The sequence below is a fragment of the Primulina huaijiensis genome, chromosome 8, assembly GCF_012295235.1.
Source record: "Primulina huaijiensis isolate GDHJ02 chromosome 8, ASM1229523v2, whole genome shotgun sequence".
Classification (NCBI taxonomy): Eukaryota; Viridiplantae; Streptophyta; class Magnoliopsida; order Lamiales; family Gesneriaceae; genus Primulina; species Primulina huaijiensis.
The window spans coordinates 13147619-13173793 of record NC_133313.1 but is presented as its reverse complement, the minus strand read 5'-3'; the positions used below and the strand labels follow the sequence as shown (position 1 = coordinate 13173793).

Here is a 26175-nt window from a genome sequence, read left to right as displayed (position 1 = left end):
AAACTCCTCCCAATGTCGAGCTGTAAGCATTATTCCAATTTCGGATCGGGGAAAACTCAGATCAAATCCTCTTTCTTTTATAATGCTTTTGTTCAAAATTTTTCCATAGTTTTCCTCCGCTATCTCGTTCCAAAACTTGTTTGCATCATAATTTGCAGATGATGATGCACCCTTTGCTTGTTTCTTTCTTGGAGGCATTTTATCAAACACCTTCAAAACACCAACTTTCTCTTCACTATAATTCACAAAACTAGATGATTTTGCACTCTCCCAAACTTGTTAACCACAATAACACCACCTCAACAATATACACACCAATATAATCCACAATATCAAGAATGTACTCCAATAAATGTCAATTTTTTTTCTATTCCATAGTAAATAACACCAATAATTTTGAATCTCAACAAATGTACTATGGATTTGCTCACCTTGTGTGTAGAAATGTTTCTTGGAAGAACAAAATCGAAGCTCTAATCAAATATTGATGAAATTTTCGAGCCCCTTTCAAACCCTGGGTTTGGTGTTGATTGTATGAAATGTAGATGGAAATTTTAGTGGAGTTTTTGAAGTTATGTAAGTGTGGAGTGTATTTTGAGTGGAGGAATGTATATTGAGTGGAGGAATTTCGAAGTGGAGGAGATAAATTTGAGAAGGGTTCTTCGTTTATTCGTCATTTCTGCCCCATTTTGATTTTAAAAACCACGACCGCGGGTGCGCTCAAGAATATACCGTGGGTGCGCTACAGCTTCGGGAAGTTTTAATATTTTGTATACATTTCAACCGCGGGTGCGCTCCAGTTTTACCGCGCGTGCGGTACAGCTTCGGGAAAGTTTCTTTTCTTCTTTTTTTTCTGAAAAGAAAACAATTGGGAATCATTAAGATTTGGGAAAAAAAACAAGCACACAATAATTCAAAAAAAAACAACCTAAAATAATAATACAAGAAAAAAAACAAAACCGAAAACAAAATGCAATGAAATAAAAAATAAAATTTGGGTTGCCTCCCAATTAGCGATTGGTTTAACGTCGTCAGCCCGACTATACCAGTTTTGTTCACGGTGGTTTGCTCAACCAAATGATGTCAATGTTCCTTACTTCAGTCCCATAGTAAGGCTTAATCCGCTGTCCATTCACCTTGAAGGTTCTTCCATCGTTGCATTTTAACTCGATAGCTCCATGAGGATATACTGTTTCTACAACAAATGGCCCTGACCAACGCGACTTTAGCTTACAAGGGAACAACTTCAAACGAGAATTGAATAATAATACTTGTTGTCCTTGCTTGAAATCTCTTCGAAGAATATGCTTGTCGTGCCATTTCTTGGTCCTTTCTTTGTATATCTTAGCATTCTCGTATGCATCATTTCGGAATTCCTCCATTTCATTCAATTGCAACAGTCGTTGCTCGCCAGATGCTCCCATATCAAAATTCAACTTTTTCACAGCTCAAAATGCTTTGTGCTCCAGTTCTAAAGGTAAATGGCAAGCTTTCCTAAAGACCAACCTATAAGGTGACATTCCGATAGGTGTCTTATATGCAGTCCTGAACGCCCATACCGCATCATCTAGCTTGATTGCCCAATCCTTCCGGTTTGTCTTCACAGTTTTTTCTAAGATCTGCTTGATCTCCCGGTTGGATATTTCTGCTTGCCCATTAGCTTGTGGGTGGTATGCCAGTGTCAACTTGTGCTTCACATCATGTTTGGCCAAAAGTAAGTTAAAAATTTTGTTACAGAAATGCGTACCTTCATCACTGATTATGGCTCTCGGTGTTCCAAATCTTGTAAAGATGTTCCTGTGGACAAACTTAACAACAACTCGAGCATCATTAGTACTGGTGGCAATTGCTTCCATCCATTTACAAACATAATCAACAGCAAGTAAAATGTAAGATTGACCAAAAGAGGATGGGAATGGACCCATAAAGTCAATACCCCAGACATCAAAAAGTTCCACTTCCAAAATATTTGTTAGTGGTAACTCATGGCGTCTAGAAATATTGCCAACTCTTTGGCATCTATCACAAGACTTTACTAAAGTATAACTGTCCTTAAACAAATTAGGCAATAGAAACCTGGCTGTAATACCTTAGCTGTTGTTCTAGATGCTCCAAAGTGTCCACCATGTGGTGAAGAATGACACTGCTCTAGAATCATCCCTGCTTCCTCCTCTGCTACACATCGTCTAATTATCTGATCAGCGCATCTCTTGAACAAGAAAGGGTCATCCCACAGATAAAACTTGACATCATGAAAAAATTTTTTCTTTTGGTGATAAGTTAAATCTGTTGGTAATTCTCCTGCAGCAAGAAAATTAGCTATATCTGCAAACCAAGGATGTGTAACATTTACCTTGAAGAGTTGTTCGTCTGGGAACGACTCATTGATAACTCCACCTTCGGTCTTTTCTTCCAGCTCCAGGCGTGACAAGTGATCTGCCACCTGGTTCTCACAGCCTTTCTTATCTTTGACTTCAAAGTCAAATTCTTGAAGTAGGAGTATCCATCGTATCAACCTGGGCTTGGCATCCTTTTTGGCAAACAAGTAACGAATAGCTGCATGGTCAGTGAAAACAGTTACCTTGGTACCAATGAGATATGTTCTGAACTTGTCGAATGCAAACACCACTGCTAGCATCTCTTTCTCAGTAGTTGTATAGTTTTGTTGGACTGCATTAAGTGTACGACTTGCATAGTTGATAGCCTTGAACATCTTGTCTCGCCTTTGTCCCAATGCTGCTCCCACAGCATAGTCACTAGCATCGCACATGAGCTCAAAGGGCTCCTTCCAATCAGGCACTATCACGATCGGTGCAGAAATCAGTGCTTTCTTGATCCTGTTAAATGCCTGCAAACAATCATCGTCGAAAATAAATGTAGAATGTTTCTCTAACAAATTACATAAAGGTCTAGTAATTTTAGAGAAATCTTTAATATAACGACGATAGAACCCAGCATGTCCTAAGAAACTTCTTATCCCTTTCACATTCTTTGGCGGTGGGAGGTTTTCAATTGCCACAACTTTGGCTTTATCCACTTCCATCCCTCTAGCCGAAATCTTATGCCCAAGCACAATACCTTCTGGAACAATGAAGTGACATTTTTCCCAATTCAGCACTAAATTCTTCTCTCGACATCTCTGCAAAACAAGCGTTAGATTTTGCAAACAGTTATCAAATGATGAACCAAAAACAGATATGTCATCCATAAAAACCTCCATTATTTCCTCGACCATGTCAGAAAATATGGCCATCATCCACCTCTGAAAAGTAGCAGGTGCATTGCAAAGACCAAATGGCATTCTTCTGAAAGCAAATGTACCATAGGGGCAAGTGAAGGTAGTCTTCTCTTGATCCTCCGGTGCTATGACAATGTGATTGCAACCTGAATAACCATCTAGAAAGCAATAATAATGATAACCACCTACTCTATCAAGCATCTGGTCAATAAAAGGGAGGGGGAAATGATCTTTCCTAGTCGCATCATTCAATTTCCTGTAGTCTATACACACTCGCCAACCAGTCACTGGACGAGTTGAAATCAATTCATTATTCTCATTTCTCACCACGGTTATACCACCCTTCTTAGGCACTACTTGTACTGGTGAAACCCAAGAACTGTCAGATATAGCGTAAATAACACCAGCATTTAACAATTTTAATACCTCAGCTCTCACAACTTCTTTCATGGCTGGATTAAGCCTCCTCTGATGATCAACATCAGCAATTGTCCATCTCAAAGCATATTTAAATTCTCGCAACACCCTCAACAACCTATCTTTCTCATCACAAGTAAGAGCAGATGATATAATTACCGGATATGACGAACTCTCGTCTAGGAATGCATAGCACAAATGACTCGGTAAATCCATCAATTCAGGGGATGCTTTTGGTACCTCTTTACTTGCGTCTTCAAGTACCTCTTCATGATGTGCATCTATCTTTTCTTTAGGTAGCATATTGAGAGCAAGTAATTCCTCTCGCACATCCCAATCCTCTTCATCCACAATAGAAGCTGATTCCAATAAGCATCTCTCCAAGGAATCTTTTGTCATCCTACCTGCACCAATATGAGATACACATGAATCAATTATATCAATACTATTACAAGTACTTACCTCATTTTGTCCTCTGATGGTGTTGTAGATGTTGAACATGACTTCCTCTCCACCTACTCTCAATGTGAGCTCGCCCTTGTGCACATCAATCAAAGCTTTTCCAGTGGCCAAGAACGGCCTTCCAAAGATAAGTGGCGTCTCCTGGTCTTCCTCCATATCTAGAATGACAAAATTAGCAGGAAATATGAATTTGTCTACCTTTACCAGCACATCCTCCACTATGCCTCGAGGATATGTAAGTGATCTGTCCGCCAGCTGCAGAGTAATAGTGCTAGGCTTCACCTCACCAAGCTCCAAAGTCCTGTAAATAGAAAAAGGCATCAAATTAATACTGGCACCTAAATCACATAAGGCCCTATTTATTCTAGAACCACCAATAACACAAGGAATAGTAAAACTCCCTGGATCTTTGAGTTTCTGTGGTAGTTTCTTCTGGAGTATGGCACTGCACTCTTCGGTTAGATTTACAGTCTCAAATTCTTTAAGTTTCCTCTTGTTGGACATCACATCCTTGATGAACTTAGCATAATTGGGCATTTGCTCCAATGCATCCGCAAATGGGATGTTAATGTGTATTTTCTTGAATATTTCCAAAAACTTTGCAAACTGATCATCTAATCATTTCTTCTTGAACCTCTTAGGATATAGAAGATTCACCTTCGGTAAAGGTTGTTGTTCCATCTCTTTCTTAGGTTCCTCTACTTTCTCTTTGTTCACACTCACACCCTGTCCATCATCTTCCTCGACTAGAATCTCTACACCCTCTTCAACAGGTTTTGGGATACCAATTTCCTTGCCACTCCTGAGTGTGACAGCTTTGCATTGTTCCTTAGGATTCACCTCTGTATTGCTTGGAAACTGTCTTCTATTCTGATCCTTTAAAGCAATGGCTAGTTGCCCAATCTGTGTTTCTAAAGATTTCATCGTGGCACTCATATTACTCATGTGTGTCTCCATGTTATCAAGACGAGATTCGGTTTTAGCCATTCTTTTTCCAGACTCTGCCACAAACGTCCCAACTAGATCTTCAAAAGACGGCTTTCCTTCCCCTTTTTGTGTATTGAACCCCGGTGGAGGATTCAACACATTTTTGTTGTTTGCAAATGAGAAATTCTCGTGATTTCTCAAACCTGGATGAAATGTATTAGGGGGAGGGTTACCTCGATATCCTCCGTAGCCACCAAAATTCCTATTGTTGATATAATGAGCCTCATCAGGAATATATGGTTATTCAGTAACAACCAATGCATTTTCAACCTCTGATGTACTAGCCTTATTCATAGCTGCAATTTGAGTTGTTAAAGCTGAAACGATGTAATAGGATCTATGGCATAAATTCCAGCTTGCTTCTTTACTCCTGACCTCTCAGACGGCCACTAATAACTGTTAATGGTCATTTGTTCAAGCAAATCATATGCTTGATCAGGTGATTTAACAAATATCGTGCCACCCGCTGCTCCATCCACAGTGCCTCTTGTTTGTCCATTCAAACCATTATAAAACAATTCAATCTGTACCCAATCTTCAAAACCATGGTTTGGACACCTCCTCAACAAATCCTTATACCGTTCCCATGCCTCATATAATTGCTCAAAGTCAGTCTGCCTAAAAGTACTTATCTCAGTTTTCAACTGTGCAGACTTCGCAGGTGGAAAATATTTAGCAAGGAACTTGGTTGCTAACTCTTGACATGTAGTGATACTCCCCAAAGGAAGCGATTGGAGCCATCCTCTTGCTTGGTCCCTAAGAGAAAAAGGAAACAAAAGCAATCGAATTATATCATCAGAAACACCATTTATTTTTACCGTGTCAGTGATTTCAAGGAATGTTCTGAGATGTAGATGAGGATCTGCAGTAGCTGCTCCCCCAAAGTGGTTTTGTTGAACCATGTTTATTAATACGGGCTTGAGCTCAAAGTTGTTTGCATTAATAGTCCCTCTTGCTATTTCTGAATAATGAGTATTTAATACCGGCTTAAAATGATCTCTGATGGGTATTGCAGGGGGTGGATTTTCATTATCTCTATTGTCAGCCATTGCTTGAATCTCTTCTCTTCTTGCCTTTTTAATCTTTTTGCGGTTCTTTCTATCTCAGGATCAAAGATAAGCAAGTCAAGATTATGTGATCTTCGCATGCACTGTCAAACAAAGATAAGAAACAAATCAACATTTAATGTAATACAATAAAAACAGCTCTAAATTCTTGAAGTTTCCTCTTGTTGGACATCACATCCTTGATGAACTTAGCATAATTGGGCATTTGCTCCAATGCATCCGCAAATTGGATGTTAATGTGTATTTTCTTGAATATTTCCAAAAACTTTGCAAACTAATCATCTAATCCTTTCTTCTTGAACCTCTTAGGATATGGAAGATTCACCTTCGGTAAAGGTTGCTGTTCCATCACTTTTCTTGGTTGCTCTACTTTCTCTTTGTCCACACTCACACCATGTCCATCATCTTTCTCGACTAGAATCTCTACACCCTCTTCAACAGGTTTTGGGATACCAATTTCCTTTCCACTCCTGAGTGTGACAGCTTTGCATTGTTCCATAGGATTCACCTCTGTATTGCTTGTAAACTGTCCTCTATTCTGATCCTTTAAAGCAATGGCTAGTTGCCCAATCTGTGTTTCTAAAGATTTCATCGTGGCACCCATATTACTCATGTGTGTCTCCATGTTATCAAGACGAGATTCGGTTTTAGCCATTCTTTTTCCAGACTCTGCCACAAACGTCCCAACTAGATCTTCAAAAGACGGCTTTCCTTCCCCTTTTTGTGTATTGAACCCCGGTGGAGGATTCAACACATTTTTGTTGTTTTCATATGAGAAATTCTCATGATTTCTCAAACCTAGATGATATGTATTAGGGGGAGGGTTACCTCGATATCCTCCGTAGCCACAAAAATTCCTATTGTTGATATAATGAGCCTCATTAGGAATATATGGTTCTTCAGTAACAACCAATGCATTTTCAACCTCTGATGTACTAGCCTTATTCATAGCTGTAATTTAAGTTGTTAAAGCTGAAACTTGTGCGGTGAGTGATGTAATAGGATCTATGGCATAAATTCCAGCTTGCTTCTTTACTCCTGACCTCTCAGACGGCCACTGATAACTGTTAATGGTCATTAGTTCAAGCAAATCATATGCTTGATCAGGTGATTTAGCAAATATCGTGCCACCCGCTGCTGCATCCACAGTGCCTCTTGTTTGTCCATTCAAACCATTATAAAACAATTCAATCTGTACCCAATCTTCAAAACCATGGTTTGGACACCTCCTCAACAACTCCTTATACCGTTCCCATGCCTCATATAATTGCTCAAAGTCAGTCTGCCTAAAAGTATTTATCTCAATTTTCAACTGTGCAGACTTCGCAGGTGGAAAATATTTAGCAAGGAACTTGGTTGCTAACTCTTGCAATGTAGTGATACTCCCCAAAGGAAGCGATTGGAGCCATCCTCTTGCTTGATCCCTAAGAGAAAAAGGAAACAAACGCAATCGAATTATATCATCAGAAACACCATTTATTTTTACCGTGTCAGTGATTTCAAGGAATGTTCTGAGATGTAGATGAGGATCTGCAGTAGCTGCTCCCCCAAACTGGTTTTGTTGAACCATATTTATTAATGCGGGCTTGAGTTCAAAGTTGTTTGCATTAATAGTCCCTCTTGCTATTCCTGAATAATGAGTATTTAATACCGGCTTAAAATGATCTCTGATGGGTATTGCAGGGGGTGGATTTTCATTATCTCTATTGTCAGCCATTGCTTCAATCTCTTCACTTCTTGCCTTTCTTAATCTTCTTGCGGTTCTTTCTATCTCAGGATCAAAGATAAGCTAGTCAAGATTTTGTGATCTTAACATGCACTGTCAAACAAAGATAAGAAACAAATCAATATTTAATGTAATACAATAAAAACAGTTCTAAATTAAAATCAAGATTAATTGGTAACAATATTAATATAAATTTAAAATAAATATTCTCCGTCAACGGCGCCAAAAACTTGTTGCGTGTTTTCTTAATTGCTCGCAAGTGCACGACGTCAAGTTATAATAAAATGTATTTTCGAGTACAAGTGTCGATCCCACGAGGAGTATGTATTTAAATGTATATTAATGCTTGTAATTAAAATAATCTCAATTTTATTTAGAAAAATCACTTAAAAGATTTGTTTGCAAGAATAACTAAATTGAAAATGGATTTAAGTAAAATATAACACCAAACTGTTTATAGCAAATAACAATGGAATAAAAGATCTAGAGGTTTGATTTCACGCAACTATCCACCATGTGTAATTCCTATTAGCTATGTTATAAAAATTCTAAATTCTTCTTACTCATTAGCCAAGAATCCTAATTTTATCTACTCCCTTTTCCAAGTAATAAGTATATATTGGTTATCTAAAAATGAATTGTGACATTTCTATCAACAATCTATAAATAAATAACATTTCAAGCACTAGATTCTCTATAGGCTTCAATAGCATTATAGGCCTCCCGAACTCTATAAATACTAATGATGTATTTGTTCCTTTTCTTGTTTATAATTTCCTCTTCCGAGTGATAAATTGTAAACATATAAATCATTCAACTTATGGCCAATAAATTGAAAGCATTAAGATTGGAATACTACAAATGAACAAGATGAAAAACTTAAATAACTTATGTCATAGATTCCAACACATGGTTTCTAGTTTTGTTCCATCATTCCTCTAGAAATAAAGCTTAGTTCATAATAACACAATCAAAACAACAAAACATAGTTACAAAACAAGAAATATCAAATGAAAAATAAAAAAAGAAGAACTTGGAACAAGAGTTTGAAGTGCAGTTTCCCTCCCCGGATTTGTGCAAAAGATTTCTCAAGAACTTGATGACTTTGATCTTCAATCCTTTTTCAGCAGCCTCCACTCCTTCCTTTGCTCCCCCATGACCTAGATAGTGAATAATAGAAGCCTTTTATAGTCCTAGACAAGTCTTTGCATGCAAAACACAAAAGTCATCAACTCCCATGCGCAGCACACCAAATTTCAGAATTTCCGGACTTTGTCTGTCAACCACCGCGGGTGCGGTAAAGATGGCACCGCGGGTGCGGTGCTATTTCGGGGAAAACTTTCATTTTCGAACTTCATTGACCGCTGGTGCGGTAGAACAAAGACCGCGGGTGCGGTACAGCTTCGGCAGAACTTCTGAAATTCGATTTTCAATTACCGCGGGTGCGGTGCATGTGTTAGCGCGGGTGCGCTGGAGCTTCTGAAATTTTTATCTTCTGCACTTTCCAATTCAACATTTTACTACTCCAAACTCTTATTCTAAACTTCAAAACTACAACAACAAAAACAACAACAAATCACATAAAACCTACTCAAGAATCACAAAATTCTAAGTTAAAAACAAGTAATAAAAGTACAATAAATTGCACTTATCACCGACTTATGTCCTCGAGCTAGCGACAGTAGTGTTCGTCCTGAAGATTTGGAGGCACTATATGTATGGAGAGAAGTGCAAGATTTTCATCGACCACCAGAGTCTGAAGTACTTCTTCACGCAGAAAGAGCTGAACATGTGACAGTGGACATGGTTGGAGTTAGTGAAGGATTATAATTGCGACATTAGCTACCATCCGGGTAAGACTAATGTGGTCGTAGATGCCCTGAGTAGGAAGCATACATTGATTGCTAAGTTGTCAATACAGAGACCGTTGCCTGCAGAGATTCAGAGGTTTGAGCTTGCAGTATATGCCAAGGGCGATGCATCTAGTCTTTCTACCCTGACAATACAGCCGACACTAAGAGACAGGATTCGAGTAGGGCAGACTTCTGACGAGCAGTTACAGAAGTGGAGACTGAGGGATGAGTCTAAGGACCTGAGGTTGTATACACACTACAAAAAAACACTCTTACAGAAGCGATTTTTTTCAATTTTAAGAGCGATTTTTAACCGCTTTAACACTTTTACCACCGGTTGCAAAATCGCTCCTCTTGTTGATGCCCTTATATCTTATAGAAGCGGTTTTTTCAACCGGTGGTACAAGTTGAAGAACCGCTTCTATTGTTCATTTTAGGTGCGGTTTGATAATGCTCGTACCCGTCATGCGTATTTATAACAGTTTCGAGCCGTTTTTGTAGTTGTGTATTTAGGAACAGTTTCAATGTGTTCTAAAAGGCGTGAAGTGTAAGAACAGTCTTACACCGCTCTTACATGCCATGGATATAAGAGCGATTTGAAACCGTTATTGATGTTGGCAATTAAAGCACGATTTGAAACCAATTGTACATATTGTAAATATTACAACTGTTTTGGACCGCTCCCGTGGCTGTGATTTAGGAGCAGCTTCAAAGCGTTCTAAAAAGAGTGAGATATAAGAACGGTCATTCACCGATCCTACACGCCATCAATATAAGAGTGCTTTGCAACCGCTATTGATGGTAGAAACTGAAGAGCGGTTTGACACCAATCATACACGTCGTGCATATCACAACTTTAACAATCACTCCTATATGTTATCGATATAGGAGCAAGAAATATAGGACCGGTGTCAAACCGCTTTGGAAACAGTTAGCAATAAGAATGGTTTTCCTCCGTTCCTATACGTTGTCGATACGAGAGTAGTTTTCAACCATTTCTAAATCTATGAATTTAGGAACAGTTGTAAACCACTTTTGAAAAAATACTGGATGTAGGAACTTCTTGGAACCGTTCCTCAAGCCTAGAATATTAAAACGATTTACATTCATTCTTGAAATTAATAATTTAAAAACACTTCCAGACCAATCATGTGACGATAAATTTGGAGCAATTCAGGACCGTTTTCAACCAGTGAATTTAAGAGTTGTTTCAAATTCTTGTAAAACAAAAGCTATAGAAGCAATGTTTGAGCCAATAATTCAAAATGATTTTAATAAAATTATTTGGAATTGCTCCTAAATCAAATTTAGCAATAATTTACTATTTTAATGTATTTTATTTAAAATAAATATACATTATTTCGAAACAATTTATCAACAATAAAATAGATAAATAAATATTCATCAAATAAACAATAAAAAAACTTCATATTTAATATTTCAATCCACAAAATAAATGCTATCAATAATTAATAAAGCACTGTTATCCACACAAAATATCAATAATACTCCATTTTTAGTATAAAATAACCCAAAATAATTCAAATTCAATGGATAAAATAAACATGTTTTTCAAAGTTATTCTAATCACTGTCCGACTCTGACATTTATGGAGATCTTCGACTTTCATGTGCATTTTGTGGAGTATTTATCTGTTGCTGCATAATATCTGTCATGATAGCTACCATCTAGGAAAAAAAATAATTTAATACTATGCATTTATATAAGTACTTTAGAATCAATTCATTAGTATTCAATATATGGCTACCTGGGTTGGTAATAATTTTGGCTCACGAGATCCTCCAGCACTTCCAGTTATCATACTTTGAATGACTCTTGTAAAATTTTGGTCAAGATTCAAGAAAACCGTATAACCATGTTGAGGACATCATAGTCAGATATCGTGACCAACTGTGGGTTCCTAACGGTGATTCCCTGAGAGCAGATATCATGAGGGAGGCCCACAGCACCCGTACGCAATTCATCAAGGGAGTACGAAGATGTATAAGGATATGAAGACTCCTTATTGGTGGCTGGGCATGAAGTGAGATATCTTGCGTTTCGTGTCTGAGTGTTTGAAGTGTTAGCAGGTTAAGGCCGAGCATTAGAAACTTGCAGGGAAGCTGAGAGAACTCCATATTCCCAAGTGAAAATGGGAGAACATTATCATGGATTTCGTGACAGGGCTACCGAGGACAACTGGAGGATATAATACAATTTGGATGAAATTTGATTGGCTCATTAAGTCAGCACACTTTCTACCGATCAAGAAGACTTTCACCATGACTCAGTACACAGAGCTGTATATCAGAGAGATAGTCAGACTGCATGGGATTCTAGTGTCCATTGTGTCAGATTGGGATCCGAGGTTCACGTCTACATTCAGGAAGAGTCTACATCAGGCATTGGGTTCCATGTTGCTATTCAGTACAGATTTTCATCCGCAGTCCGAGGGTCAGTCTGAGAGGGTGATTCAGATTTTGGAGGACCTACTCATAGCTTGCATGATCGACTTCCAGGGCAGCTGGGAGCCGAAGTTACCTCTCGTGGAGTTCACGTACAACAACAGTTACCAGACATCTATTGGTATGGCCCCATATGAGGCACTTTACAGGAGGAAGTTTAGGTCACCAGTGTATTGGGATGAGGTAGGAGAGAGAGCAGAGTTGGGGCCAGACATTGTCAGACAGACTGCAGAGTTAGTGGTCAGGATTCGGGGAAGGATGAAGATCGCTCAGAGCCGACAGAAGAGTTATTCAGATCAGAGACGCATGGATCTAGAGTTTTTAGTGGGCGATCATATATTCGTGAAGGTCGCACCGATGAAGTGTGTGATGAGATTCGGAAAGAAGGGCAAACTCAGTCTTAGATTCAAAGGACCATTTGAGATCTTAGAGAAAGTTGGGACACTAGTTTATAGAATTGCATTACCGCCGAATCTAGCGGAAGTTCATAATGTGTTCCACTTCTCGATGCTGCGGAATTACATGTCTAACCCTTCGCATGTACTAAATTATGATCCACTGCAGCTAACGCTGAACCTATCTTTCAAAGAGAGACCCACTAAGATATTGGATAGACAGGAGAGGAGGCTCCGGAACAAGGTGGTCCAGATGGTCAAGGTCAAGTGGCTGAATCATTCCGAGGAGTAGGCTGCTTGCAAGACCGAGACCGAGATGAGGAATCACTACCCAGAGTTATTCAGTACGTTCTAAATTTTGAGTACGAAATTCTATATAAGAGGAGAATAATTATATGGTCTAGAAAATTCGAGCTACGTAACCTTACTGCATGCAATCTATGGTTTTACTAAAATATGTTTTTAATTATTTTAATGCATGATTATTTCATAGATATGTGTTTTATTGCATGGTTTACTAAAGTTTCATGCATGAGGACTTTTAGTAGTTTTTCACGCTCGAACAAAGAACGGAGATCGGGGATAATAATGAAAAATATTTTTATTAAATTATTATATTTAATTATTTAATATATGGTGTAATTAAGCGAGATTTTCGAAAATGGGCCTTGGTGGGGGTATTTTTACTTGCCAGGTCATATTTTAAACCGGTACGCAAATCTTAGCGAGTCGGGGGAATTTTTTAGGGTTCGGACATCATTTTCAAAAAAGTACCTAAACGAATTATTTTACGAGTGTGTTAATGGGCTTATGGATCTATTTTAAAATATTTTTGGCCTAAACTCCTACTCCTCCTAATTATTTTTATCTAGGGCCCATTAGCAATTAATATTTTAATTAAACCATACACCCAAACCATAACCTAATCCCACTCACCTTCGACCGCACCCTCCCTCATTCTTCCAGCAGAAGTTTCGAATAACACCAGCTGCAACCTACGAAATTATTCAAGGTTTTTAAAGAAGTCCTTCCCTGCCTCTCTAGTGCATGTTCTACGCGAGTATCTCCAAGTTTTTGAGCGTACATACGCAAAGGGACGCCTACATCTTGCTTTCCTCATCATTCACATCAATATATTTTGGTTTGTATGTTTTTTTATGAGAAAATCTTAGTTGTTTCATGTTGTGTAAGTTTTATTCGATTTTGACATGAAATATGCCTACACTTTTATTTGTAACTCACACTCTCATGGTTCTTGTGCAAGGGGCTGCTAGGGCTAGGTGTTAAAGGGATTTTCACATCGAGGACTAAGTCTTCAAGGGGCTGGAGTCGAGAATTGGTTGAGCCTTGGTGAGAGCCGATCGTGCCTATGGATTATTATTGGTACATGGGTTAGATCGGGCTTTGGGAAAAGGGACCGGCTGTAGGAGAGTCGAACCAAGCCACGGTGCAAACCCCAAGGGGTCTGAGTCGTGGTCCAAGGTGGCTCAACCACGGTGGTCACGGCCTACGAGTGGTTTGAGGCTCAAAAATTCGAGTAAGGTAAGGTGTGGCTTGTTCTCGTGTGTTTCACGCATGGTTGAGTACATGGACAGTAGGCGTGGGTAGCGCAAGTGCAGTAGGGTGTCCACGGCTTGATCTTGGTCCTAGGTAACATTGGTTCAAGGCTGGTTCGAGTTGGTCAGGCCTAGAGTCGAAAGCTTGAGGGTTTAGTGCATTAGGTTTGTAGGTTGTAACACGCAGAAAAATCCAGCAAGGTTTCAGCATATTATGAGGGTCTTAATTTGTCTGATTCAGGTTGTTTAGTGGCTGGTAGGGTGTGATTAAGTTGTGGTTTAAATTTGAGATAGTGTGATAAAGTTATGGGTTGATTTGGGTTAAAATCGGGACCCCGGTCCAAGTTTTAAAATGAATCGTAAAAGTTACATAACGGGGTTACGTCTAGGAAATGATTATAAATATGTTTTGAGGTGTTGTGAGGAGTTTGGTTGGCTTCGGGTTGAAATTTTGAGGTCCATGTGTAAAATGGCCAATTAGGGTTTGCAGGGGCAAAATAATCATTTCGCACCCGAGTCGAGTTAGTAGGCCTGGCAGCACCCTGAGTACAAAAATTGCATGTTTAAAATGTATATGATATTATGAACATAAATTTTGATTAAAATACAAAAATACGTTGCAGGCGTGATTTTAAGGAAATTTACGTATATGCATTATTTTTTATAAGTGACAGATATGATGTTATGTTTTGAAGGATGAGAGTTGGTAGCGCGGTCATTTGTTGATGGATCTATCGATTAGAGATGATACGAAAGTCACAACTAATGAATATAATTCAAATAAAGAAAATGAACACGTATACACTGATGTGATGAGATATGTTATGGACATGTTATGCTTTGACACGCTATGTTTGAGTTCATGTTTTTAAGATCATGAAATGTATGTTAATCACAGTATTTTTTACTGTTGCATGTTATAGATATGTACTTGTTATGACAATTCAGGTGTGTTGAGTCTTTAGACTCACTAGATGTGAATGATACAGGTGAGCATATAGATGAGGAGACGGGAGGCGCTGAAGGCTGAGTAGGCGGAGCTGGATGTTCGCACGCTAACCCGAGGACCATACTTTTCTGTATTATACGTTTATGAGTTAGGAGTAAAATATGGATATTTTTATACATTTTTATCTTTATATGTTGATGGCTTGATAGGACTTTGCATGCTATCTATTTGAATTCTTTTAAACTACAATATTTTTACCCAGTAGTTGAGTACTTTTTAAAATGTGTGATTGTCGAAAATTATTGCATACATGCATTTAAATGTATTTTTCAAAAAAAAAATTCTAGTAGTATTTTAGTAGTAGATGTTTTATAATACATCATTTTATTCGAGATTTGGTTGAAAAATGCATAATTCGAGTAGAATTTGTTAGGACTGAAACCAGCTGGCTAATATATTCACAAAATCTTTTGACTTTGAGAGATTCTTAATCCTCGGAAGTCTCTCAGTATGTGCGTATGATAACCACACACCCATGTTGTCATTGGTGTTGCCAACACCTAAGTTCAAACACAACACAATTTATACATTGTCTGACATTTTGATAATTCATCATATTAGAGGCATATTTAGGACATGCATATTGATTTTGTTTCATGAATTCACCATGTACAGTGACATATCAGTATTTAACTTATGACGGTTGATAAAAACCTTAATTACCCAAACTTTGAATTAATGTGACTAATTATGTCAGTTGGTTATAGTAGATGTGAAGTTATAATGATATTATCCTTGAAACTTTACTGGACAAGGTTGAATCATTTTTTACCATTTAAACGAGGGGCTAAACAGTTATTAGGAAGTGGAGTTAATTTCAGAAAGTTACCGTTAGAGGTAAATGTACGATGATGCTTAGAAACGGAGAAGGGATCATTGTTGATTTTATTGCCTTATACCTTAGGTTTATTTAGGTTGTGACTTATTAACGTATTGATCATTTTACTGTCACCGCATTTGCACCCTTTTTCTCGCACAATCTCATTATCTCTGCAAATCTCTTTTTGCTAAATTTTGCCCCAATCTTTATTCCACAGTTACTGATGGCTGATAATAAATTTGATCCATTGGATATCCGCAATGAAATTGCTACCAGCCGTGGTGTTCTACCCTCTATGCCAACACCACCAGCAACACCACCAACAGTGCCCCATGCTGAAAATACGTTACAGATGGTTGATACTGCCCAAGAAGTCGTGCCTTGAGAGATTATTGCGCCAGGCGAACCTGGAAATGCATATGATGTGTATAATCCGCCTTTATATGGCGTTACCCAGGCATTTACTCCACCACCACCAAGACGCTGATCGAAACATCAAGCAGGGTATGGACCATATTTTACTCTTGCGAAAAAACCGCGTGTCTCTCCCTTCTCCACAAATGTCCTCGATCCAAATTTCTCTTCGGGAGATGACTCTCATGATGATGATTGTGATCCGGTTGCACGCCCACGACCTGCTGTTGCCCCGAAGCCGTCCACTTCTTCTTCTGCAACAAAGCTTGAGGACATTCCAGATCAACCACAAGAGGTTGCTTTTTCTTCAGAGGATGAACAGTCCCTGGAAGACTACCTAAATAGTCTAAAAGAAGCCAAAATCATAAAAAAAGCAGTACAGGAGTCTGATGATAAGCCTGATGAGAAAATGGCTCGAGAATTCGAGGAAAATAGCCCAACTTCAGTCTTCAGTCCCTCATCCACTTCAGATTTTGAGAATGAGGAAGATGTTGATGCAAAGTCCACTGATGCTGACTCTGAACAGCCGCTGAGAGAATGAAGATGCAGATGATGTTGTCAGTGGTGTTGACAACATTGCTGACAACACCACTGATATAGACTAAGATTTAACTGTTGTTTTCTCCAATGTCTTCTATTTTAAGGATGACATGACTAGATGGTATTTGTATGTTCACCGAGAATTCATTGAAGAGAGGAATGTTGATGAGTTTGCCTATGTGACGTCTACTAATTTAAAAAGCTGCTAATTTTTTTTTTTTTTGTAAGGCTCACTTTTTTCAAAAATAAACATTTAAATACTTTGCATGCATGCAACCCTATTGAAAAATACACCTTTTAAAAATAATCGTAATCAAATGACAATTTAAAATACAGCAGTTTAAAATCATTGCCAACTCGGCCATCGATAAAGTGCGTAGAAATAAGGCAAGTAAAAATCCTGGAAAACAACAACGTATCGTAACAAACATAAAACCGATCATGTCTACTCATAACTCAAAAACGTGATGTGCGAAAAAGTGTGGTCCTCGGGTCGTGTGCGCACATCCAGCCCAGCCTACTCAGAATTCGGCACCTACTGTCCCCTCATGGACATGCTCCCCTGCATCATTCACACCAAGTGAGTCTAAAGACTCAACACACCTGTACAGCAATTACAAATACACATACATAGCACACAACAGTGAAAAATACTATAATCAACATACACTTCATGAACTTAAAAGCATAAATGTAAACGTGTCGTATAAAATCATAACGTGTAAAAACGTGCCACGACATATCATCATATACGTAAAAATTTTAATTTAATTGAATTAAGTTCATTAGTTGTGACTTTCATATCAGCTCTATCGTATCAGCTCTATTCGATGGATCCATCTAATGTAAATGCGGTACCCGGCGACGAGGACATCAGAGACAGCATTACCCGTCCACTGAGCCTTGGCCTCAACTCATAATATCTCATCTAATCGTGTTAGTCACAACTAACTCCCATCTTTCAAAACGTGTCATCATATTCATCACTTGATAAAAACATTCATATACGTAAATTTTGTTTAAAACAAAGCATGCACCATATTTTTCATAATTACATAAAAATCATATTCATGATGCACAAACATTTAAGGACATGATAAAATTTGTGCTCAGGGCGCTGCCAGGACTAAAAACTCACCCCGGGTATAAAATGACCATTTTGCCTTTGGAAACCCAAAATGACCGTTTTACTCCTGAACCTCTAGATTTCAAATCGAAACTTACCAAACTTCTTAAAACATCCCAAAACATATTCAAAATCATTCTCATATGTAAACTTGAACCTGTTTCAAAACTTAGTCGACTCGTTTTAAAACTTGAACTGGGGTCCCGGTTCTAACCCGAATCAGCCCGAAACTTGATCAAATTTTTTTCCCAGACCTTTACCACACTTAAACACATTCTAACAGTCCATAAGCCAACAAGACAAGACCCCCCCCCCAAGCCTTCAAACAGTCGCTGCAGCTGCTGGACTACTCGGCCCCTTGCTTCCTTTGGAACCCTAGTCACACCATACACATAATTATTCATCCTAGCCCTAACCCTTGAGGACCAGCTTTGGACCAGCCTTCCTAACCACCCATAGGACCCTAATGTACCTACTCCCTCACGGCCACAGCCCCATGAATCTGCAGCACGCCAATAGCCGTGAACTCCCAAGGACACCCTTACCCGCGACCTTTGCCTCTCACCAAGATCAGCCAGCTTCGAGGCTGGTTCCAGCAGGGGTCGAACCCTCCCAGGCCTTGTCTCAGACCCACCAAGGTGTGGTACGTGTCTTGTATCGGTCCTTGCACCGCTGTCTCAGCCCCTTACACGCTGTCTCTCCAAAACCATAACACCCATGGGTGAAGCAACTCTCGGCCTACAACAAGCTCTCAACGTCTCAACTCCAGCCAATAGCCACCTTGAACCTTGACATGTTCAGCCTCTTAGGACCCTAGTTCGACAGCCCCTTGCACCATAGTAACAAAAACGTGAGGTGTATGCAACAACATGAGGATTTCATGTCAAACCAAGAGCATAAACGCTTTGTCATGCAAATACCGAGCGATACATATACATAACTGTAGCGGCCTCTAAATACGAACTTGAAAATTTGCGGAAAAATTAAAAATTTTCTTTTAAACTATATGAAATATCCTGTTCATAAAATAAACTGTTAAATAATGTATCATGTTTAAAAATAGCAGCGGAAGAAATTAATGTTGTAAAAATAACTGTAAAAATTTTATCCAACGGTAGGTAAAAATTTTTGAGCGATAACAATAATAAATGCTGAAAAATGAGGTCCTCGAGTCCCACTACTGCCGACTCGAGCTGGCTCACTGATCCCCGCCCTCGGTCCCGACATCATCACTACCTACAACAATCAAGTCTAGTGAGTCTAAAGACTCAGCATGCATATATCGTAAATAACAAGTAAATAAATAATAAAGTCGCATGCAAGTGAAAATATCCTGTAATGAGGTGTAACGTAAAATATCATTTCAAAGGTAATTATAGTACGTGCATGACTGAATTGAAAATATCAGTGAAAATGTTTGCTCCTTAGAGCCCTGTAATAAAATGGCATGTCATAAATTTTCTGTTGAGATTATGATCTACGCAAGTGGTCCCTGAACTGAGTTGACCGGTAACTGGCGACCGGACGGGTAACTGGCGACCGGATTTAATAATGTACGTCTGATCAGACTCCTGCCACAGTATACTGAGTGAAACAACTGAACTAACCGGTAACTGACGACCGGACCGGTAACTGGCGGCCGGATTTAATCATGAGAGTAGAAAGACCACAAGCAATATCGCATAAATCTCAAAATTAATATTTTTGCACGTATATAAATAAATAACATCATTAAACATGAACAATTTCTACCTTCTTACATTAAAATCATGTACTTGCGATATATAAAACTACCTCTATGGCTTGATTGAAGAGTGAAAGAAGATATAAACATGCCTTGGTTTGTTTTGACAAAAACCAAACGAAATAACGACGCGGCGCGGTGGAGACGGAGTGCTCTTCACTTTCTTACTTTTTCTCTCTTAATTCCCTTAAACCAAGCATGCACCATAATTATTATAATAGCGTAAAAATCGTAACCGTGATGCATGAACATTTAAAAATATTATGATTTGTGCTCAGGGCGCTGCTAGGACTAAAATCTCACCCCGGGTGCAAAATGACCATTTTGCCCCTCGAAACCCGAAAATTATCGTTTCATCCCTGGATCTCTAAAAGCGACCCGAAGCTTACCAAACTCTTTAAAATATCCCAAAATACTTTTAAAGGCATTCCTAGGAGTAAACTCGAGCCAAAATCACCGCTTATCTAATTCGTTTTAAAATCGGATCGGGGTTCCGGTTTTAATCCGAATCGATCCAATTTTTACCCAAATCTTCTACAACTTTTACCATATCATAAAAACACTTAATAGGTCCTAAAACAATGTCATTAGGCTCCCCAAACCCACGGCTAAAATTCCAGAACATGCCAACATTTTCGGTCCTATATTAACTCACCACCTCATGCACACATTCCTCCCAAAAACTCACGCCTCAAGCTGAACTCCTCGTACCAGTCACGAACCAACTTACTAGGGACCAAGATCAATCCCCAATGAACCTACCAGACCCACGCCACAAGCCCCATGCAAGCCTCTAACCGCTAGAAACCGAGAACCCCCAAAGTTGCTCTCACCGCGGCTAACCCATCACCCCTAGCTCTATTGCTTGTTCCCTCCTTTCCAGCATGGCTCGGGCCATTCCAGACCCTGACTCAGACCCACTAGGGTCTGGTCCAAGGCTGGAGAAGGCCCTCGTGCTACTGGTGTAGAGAAACGATGGACCGAACCCTTACGCCAAAGGGTCCCGATCTGCACAGCCCCTCTCGATCACAGCCAAACCCGATCATCTACACACTCCAGCGCCTACACCTCACACTCCTGATCTGCACAGGCCCTTGACCACTTAATACAGCAGCCCCCCTCGCAATACAAGACAGAAACGTGAGTTGAAAGCTAAAATGAGCAAAGTTTCGTGCCAAAATAATTCGAATGTGCATGCTACAAACAGATCGAAACTTTTGCATACAAACACACATATTACAGCCTATTATTGGAGGGCATGATGAGAAAAGGAATATACAAACGTGCCTTGATGGTCGTTTTTTGGAAGAACGATCGAGGAACCAGCCGAAGGGGAAAGATTTTTTCTTGAAATGAAAAGAAATGGTGTCACCGACAAGTTGCAGCAGCAATTCACGAGAGGGATTGTGAGTGGGGGAGGTGGGCGGCTGCTGAAACATAAGTAGGTTTAGTAGGGAGTTAAGGGAGGTAATTAGGTATAAATTATGAGGTTTAGGATTAATTAAATGATTGAATAAAAGGTAATGGACCTAAATTTGATTATTAAAAGTTTAAAATTTAATTAAGCATAATACACTTAAAAATAGGTCCATTAAATCTAATCATACTCCCGAAAAATATTTCGTGTTAAAAAGGTTTTGAAAATAATAGCCGAATCATTAAAAAGTCCACCGATTCGATAAAATTCACGTACCGTTAAAAATTAAAAATCCTGCGGATAAAAATACCCAAAAATTCTCATTTTTGAAAAATACACTTAAAAAAACGCTTCGACTTAATTTATAAAACTAAATCGTGGAATAAAATAGTTTTTCTGAAAATTCTCCGATCTCCGATCCCCGTTCGAACGCGAAATGTACCTAGAAACCCTAATGCGTGAACTTTTAAAATTTCATGAATTAAATCCTATCATGCAATAATAATGCATAAAATGCACAAAAATAATTAAACACAAATTAATGAAATAAACATGCATTTAATGCTTTTAAAAAAATTAATTAAAATGCCAAGGAAATTCAATAACTTGCATGCATGACAACTTTTTAAATTATATTTACTAACATGCTAAATTACCACTTCCTAAATAAGTCTTTATTAACTTATCTCAATACTCCATCTCCAGTCCGGCCTCACTTATTTAACTGAAAAGGTGACAATTAAACTACTACGTAAAATAAATAAATTTAAAGAATTTAAATACTCATGCAATAAAAATCATTTTAATTTAAAATACTAGAATTATGCATGGCTTATATGTAGTCTAATTTACGGGTTCTACAATAACACACATGACAGCATATATACGACGTGAATGATGCGTAAAATAAGATACATGGCGTGCCTTGATGATTTTATGATCGAAAGCTTGAAGAAAAGCGCGTCGGGAAGCACCGGAGGAACGGGGAAGGGTTTCTTTGAAAGAAAAAAGCTATGGCCGACTTGCTACTCAAGAAAATGATGGGGAATGCTGCTGAAATGTGGAGTGGACGGCTTCTAGGTATGGGGGTAGGTTTAGGGTTAATTAGAGATATAAATAAATAAAATGCTTAAGCTTGAATGGGCCTTTAATTATAATTAAATGTTTTAAAAGGGTTTTGAGCCCATTAATCCCTAAAAAAATCCATCAAGACCAAAAACACTCCCGATTAATATTTTGTTTTGGTACATTTTTTAAAATATTGCCCGAGACTTCAAAAAGTCCTCTGAATCGTTAAAATTTGCGTACTGGTTAAAAATATAACCCGACGAGTAAAAATACCCACCAAGGCCAATTTTCGAAAAACACCTTTAAAAAAAACTCATATTAATTAATTAAAATTAATCATGTAATAAAAATATTTTTCCTGATACATCCCCGGTCTCCGTTCCTCGTTCGAGCGCGAAATGCTATTAAAAACCCTAATGCGTGAAACTTTAAAATAATCATGAAATGAATCCTATCATGCAGTAATTATGCATTAAATGCATAAAATCAATAAACACAAGATTTAAATAAAACCCCAGATTGTGTGCATTCAGGTTACGAAATTTAAATTTCCTGGACCTCACAACTCTCCTCCCTTAAAATACAATATCATCCTCAAAATTTAAAACATACCGAATAACTCCGGGTAGCGAATCCTCATTTCGACCTCGGACTCCCATGCAGCCTCCTCCTCGTAATGATTCAGCCACTTGACTTTGACCATGTGGTTCACCTTGTTTCAGAGCCTCCTCTCCTGTGTTTCCAATATCTGAGTGGGTCTCTCCTCAAATGACAGGTGCGGTGTCAGCTGAAGTGGCTCATAGTTCAGCACATGCGAAGGATTCGACATGTACTTCCGCAGCATAGAGGCGTGGAACATATTATGTACTCCCGTCAGATTCGGCGGTAATGCAACTCTGTAAGCAAGTGTCCCAACTCTCTCTAGGATCTCGAATGGTCCGATGAATCTAGGGTAGATTGCCCTTCTTCCCAAATCTCATCACACCCTTCATCGGTGCGACTTTCACAAAAACGTGATCCCCTACTGCGAACTTAAGATCTCTGCGTCTCTGATCTTCATAACTTTTCTGGCGTCTCTGAGCGGTCCTCATCCTATCCTGAATCTTTCCCACTAACTCTGTTCTCTGCCTGACAATATCTGGACCTAACTTTGCTCTCTCTCCTACCTCATCCCAATACACTAGCGACCTACACTTCCTCCCGTACATTGCCTCGTATGAAGCCATACCGATCGATGCCTGATAATTGTTGTTGTATGTAAACTCCACAAGAGGTAACTTTGGCTCCCAGCTGCCTTGGAAGTCGATTTTGCAAGCTCGGAGTAGGTCACCCAGAATCTGAATCACCCTCTCTGATTGCCCGTCTGTCTGAGACCCAGAATCTGAATCACCCTCTCTGATTGCCCGTCTGTCTGAGAATGGAAGGCAATACTGAATAGTAGCTTAAGTACCCAATGCCTGGTGTAAACTCTTCCAGAACGCAGATGTGAACCTCGGATCCAGGTCTGACACGATGGACTCTCGAATCTCGTGCAGTCTGACTATCTCTCTGATGTCTAGCTCTGCGTACTGAGTCATGGTGAAAGTCTTCCTGATCAGTAGGAAATGAACTGATTTAGTGAGCCGATCAACTATCACCCAGATGGCATTATATCCTCCAGTAGTTCTCGGAAGCCTGGTCACAAAGTCCATGGTGATGTTCTCCCATCTGCCTCCACTTCTGCAACTGCTCGTTAGAAGTCTTCCCTGCCCGAATTCTGTCTCTCAACGTCGGTTGTACTGTTAGAGTAGCAAGATTTGGGGCATCGCCCCTGGCATAAACTGGAAGCTAGAACATCTGAATCTCTGCCTGCAGCGGCCTCTGTACCGACAAATGAGCAATAACTACGTGCTTCCTGCTCAGAGCATCTGCAACCACATTAGCCTTACCCAGATGGTAGCTAATTGTTGTCACTTTGATTGTTGCACTCCCAAAAGCAGGTTGTCCACAAGTAGTATAATTCGGTGAGTCCGATATCGTATCCACAGGGAAGCTAAGAAATTACAAGTCCACTACAATGTCTTTTTGTTTTGTTTTTGTTTTTGTTTCTTTTTAATTTTAATTGTTTGAAACTTTAATGGGTAAATTTTAATTGTTCAAATTTTAATTTAAGTAGCTGAGATTAAAGGATATACTCTTGGTATTTTAATTAAGTTAACATTAATGGATAATATTGAAATCCACTTAATAAAATGGTTCCAATATATTAAATAATCATATTTATATTATGTTATAAATTATTATCTTATAAGTATATAATATATACCAAAACTTATAAATGTGGTCAAGTATTTATTGTGCTAGATATATTTGTAAACACTAAATCAAGGTTCTCACTTTAAATGGTTGGTAAAACCAAACTAACATTTAAATGGTTACAAGAATTTAATATTATAATATATTTATATATAATAAATCATGACATCCACTTTAAATGGTTGGTAATACAAAACTAACATTTAAATGGTTCCAAAAATTTAGTGAAACATATAGCAACAATAAATCAAAACTCTCACTTATAAGTAGGGTATAAAAATGCTTAAAGAAATAAATATAACATAAGCAATAAATAATGATTAAATAATATAAAACATAGATTCTTACCTTTTAATAAATTTATTATCATGCCAAGAGTTTCACCTTATCATCTCAACTTTAGGAAGTTAGCTATTCATTATTCAAAATGTAAAACTTTGAATATGAAATTAACATGCTAATTGTATTTAAATGAAGAAATAAAGGAAAAATATAGAGAGAAATATTATGAACTCAAAGGTTTGTTCATAGAATGAGAGATATCTCAACACATTACAATGCACCCTTTTTTATAGCCAAATTTGGGGAGACAACCACAAATAAAATATTATTTTTTTACACATAAGTCTTCATTGGTGTTCCAAGATATTATACTATATTACACATCACTTTTGAAAATCTTTTTCTCCGAATTCGCTTCTTCTCATAAAAAAAAACATGTGGATAATTGAGTTGTCTAGTTGTGGTATTTTTTTCAAACCATTTGACCAAGTAATTTGAGAGATATGGTCAAAATACTAGAGCATGGTAAAATTGTCACTCCTTTGGTAACTTTATTTGTTGCTTAATTTGATCCCAATTGTGATAATATTTTTATCTCATACTTGTCACCAATATTGTAGATATTATCATCAACTTTCTACAGTTCCAAGAATCATCTTAATCCCATTTGCAACGCCAAGTTTATTCTTGTTTTATCAAACCTGTAAAAAATAATAAAAACTTGTAATTACACAACAACTTATATTTTATACAATTTATTATAAAACATATAATATTTAAACATTTAATAAAACAAAAACTATATATTTATATTATAAAACATTTAATTAATGTACAATTTTTATGTTTATCACACCTCCCAACCAGCTTATTGCTAGTCCCTAGCAATTTAAGCGTTAATAGCAATACAAAACATATTGATTAATTTAAATAGAAATGTAATCAAAACTATCTAAGTGTTTAAATTAAATTTGAAAACTGTCAAAGTTATATCAAGATCATCATAATTATATTTTTTTAAATAATTTGAGATGATCAATTCAAATCTTATTTCAAGTAGTTAAATGTACACGGCTTTCAGAAATTCCTAGTAAAAGTCTCAACTCCATATCCTCACAGGTTAATAAATGTTTCAATTTATGGCAACGATTTCTCTCATGGAGTTGGAATACAGATAAATGCTCAGAAAAATGGTTTTTTAGAATGCAGACAGACAAACGAGCCAAACTAATCAAAAGATAGAAAATCCATTGATTCAAAATCTAGTTGTTCTTATTATATATTTTTTCCTGAT

General features: G+C 38.0%; 2 protein-coding genes across 2 annotated transcripts; one reads left to right on the top strand and one right to left on the bottom strand.

Annotated features, from left to right (window-relative positions):
- Positions 1–1055: 1055 nt before the first annotated feature.
- LOC140982076 (uncharacterized) lies at positions 1056–1424 on the bottom strand. The gene has a single exon (XM_073448490.1). It carries the CDS (start codon positions 1422–1424, stop codon positions 1056–1058), a length of 369 nt encoding a protein of 122 aa, XP_073304591.1.
- Positions 1425–12338: 10914 nt separating this feature from the next.
- On the top strand, positions 12339–12902 carry LOC140982075 (uncharacterized). Its single transcript, XM_073448489.1, has one exon. It carries the CDS (start codon positions 12339–12341, stop codon positions 12900–12902), a length of 564 nt encoding a protein of 187 aa, XP_073304590.1.
- Positions 12903–26175: the final 13273 nt, after the last annotated feature.

Coding starts and splice junctions, on each gene's coding strand:
- LOC140982076 (XM_073448490.1), bottom strand. CDS start 1,424: ATGGGAGCATCTGGCGAGCAACGACTGTTGCAATTGAATGAAATGGAG.
- LOC140982075 (XM_073448489.1), top strand. CDS start 12,339: ATGGCCCCATATGAGGCACTTTACAGGAGGAAGTTTAGGTCACCAGTG.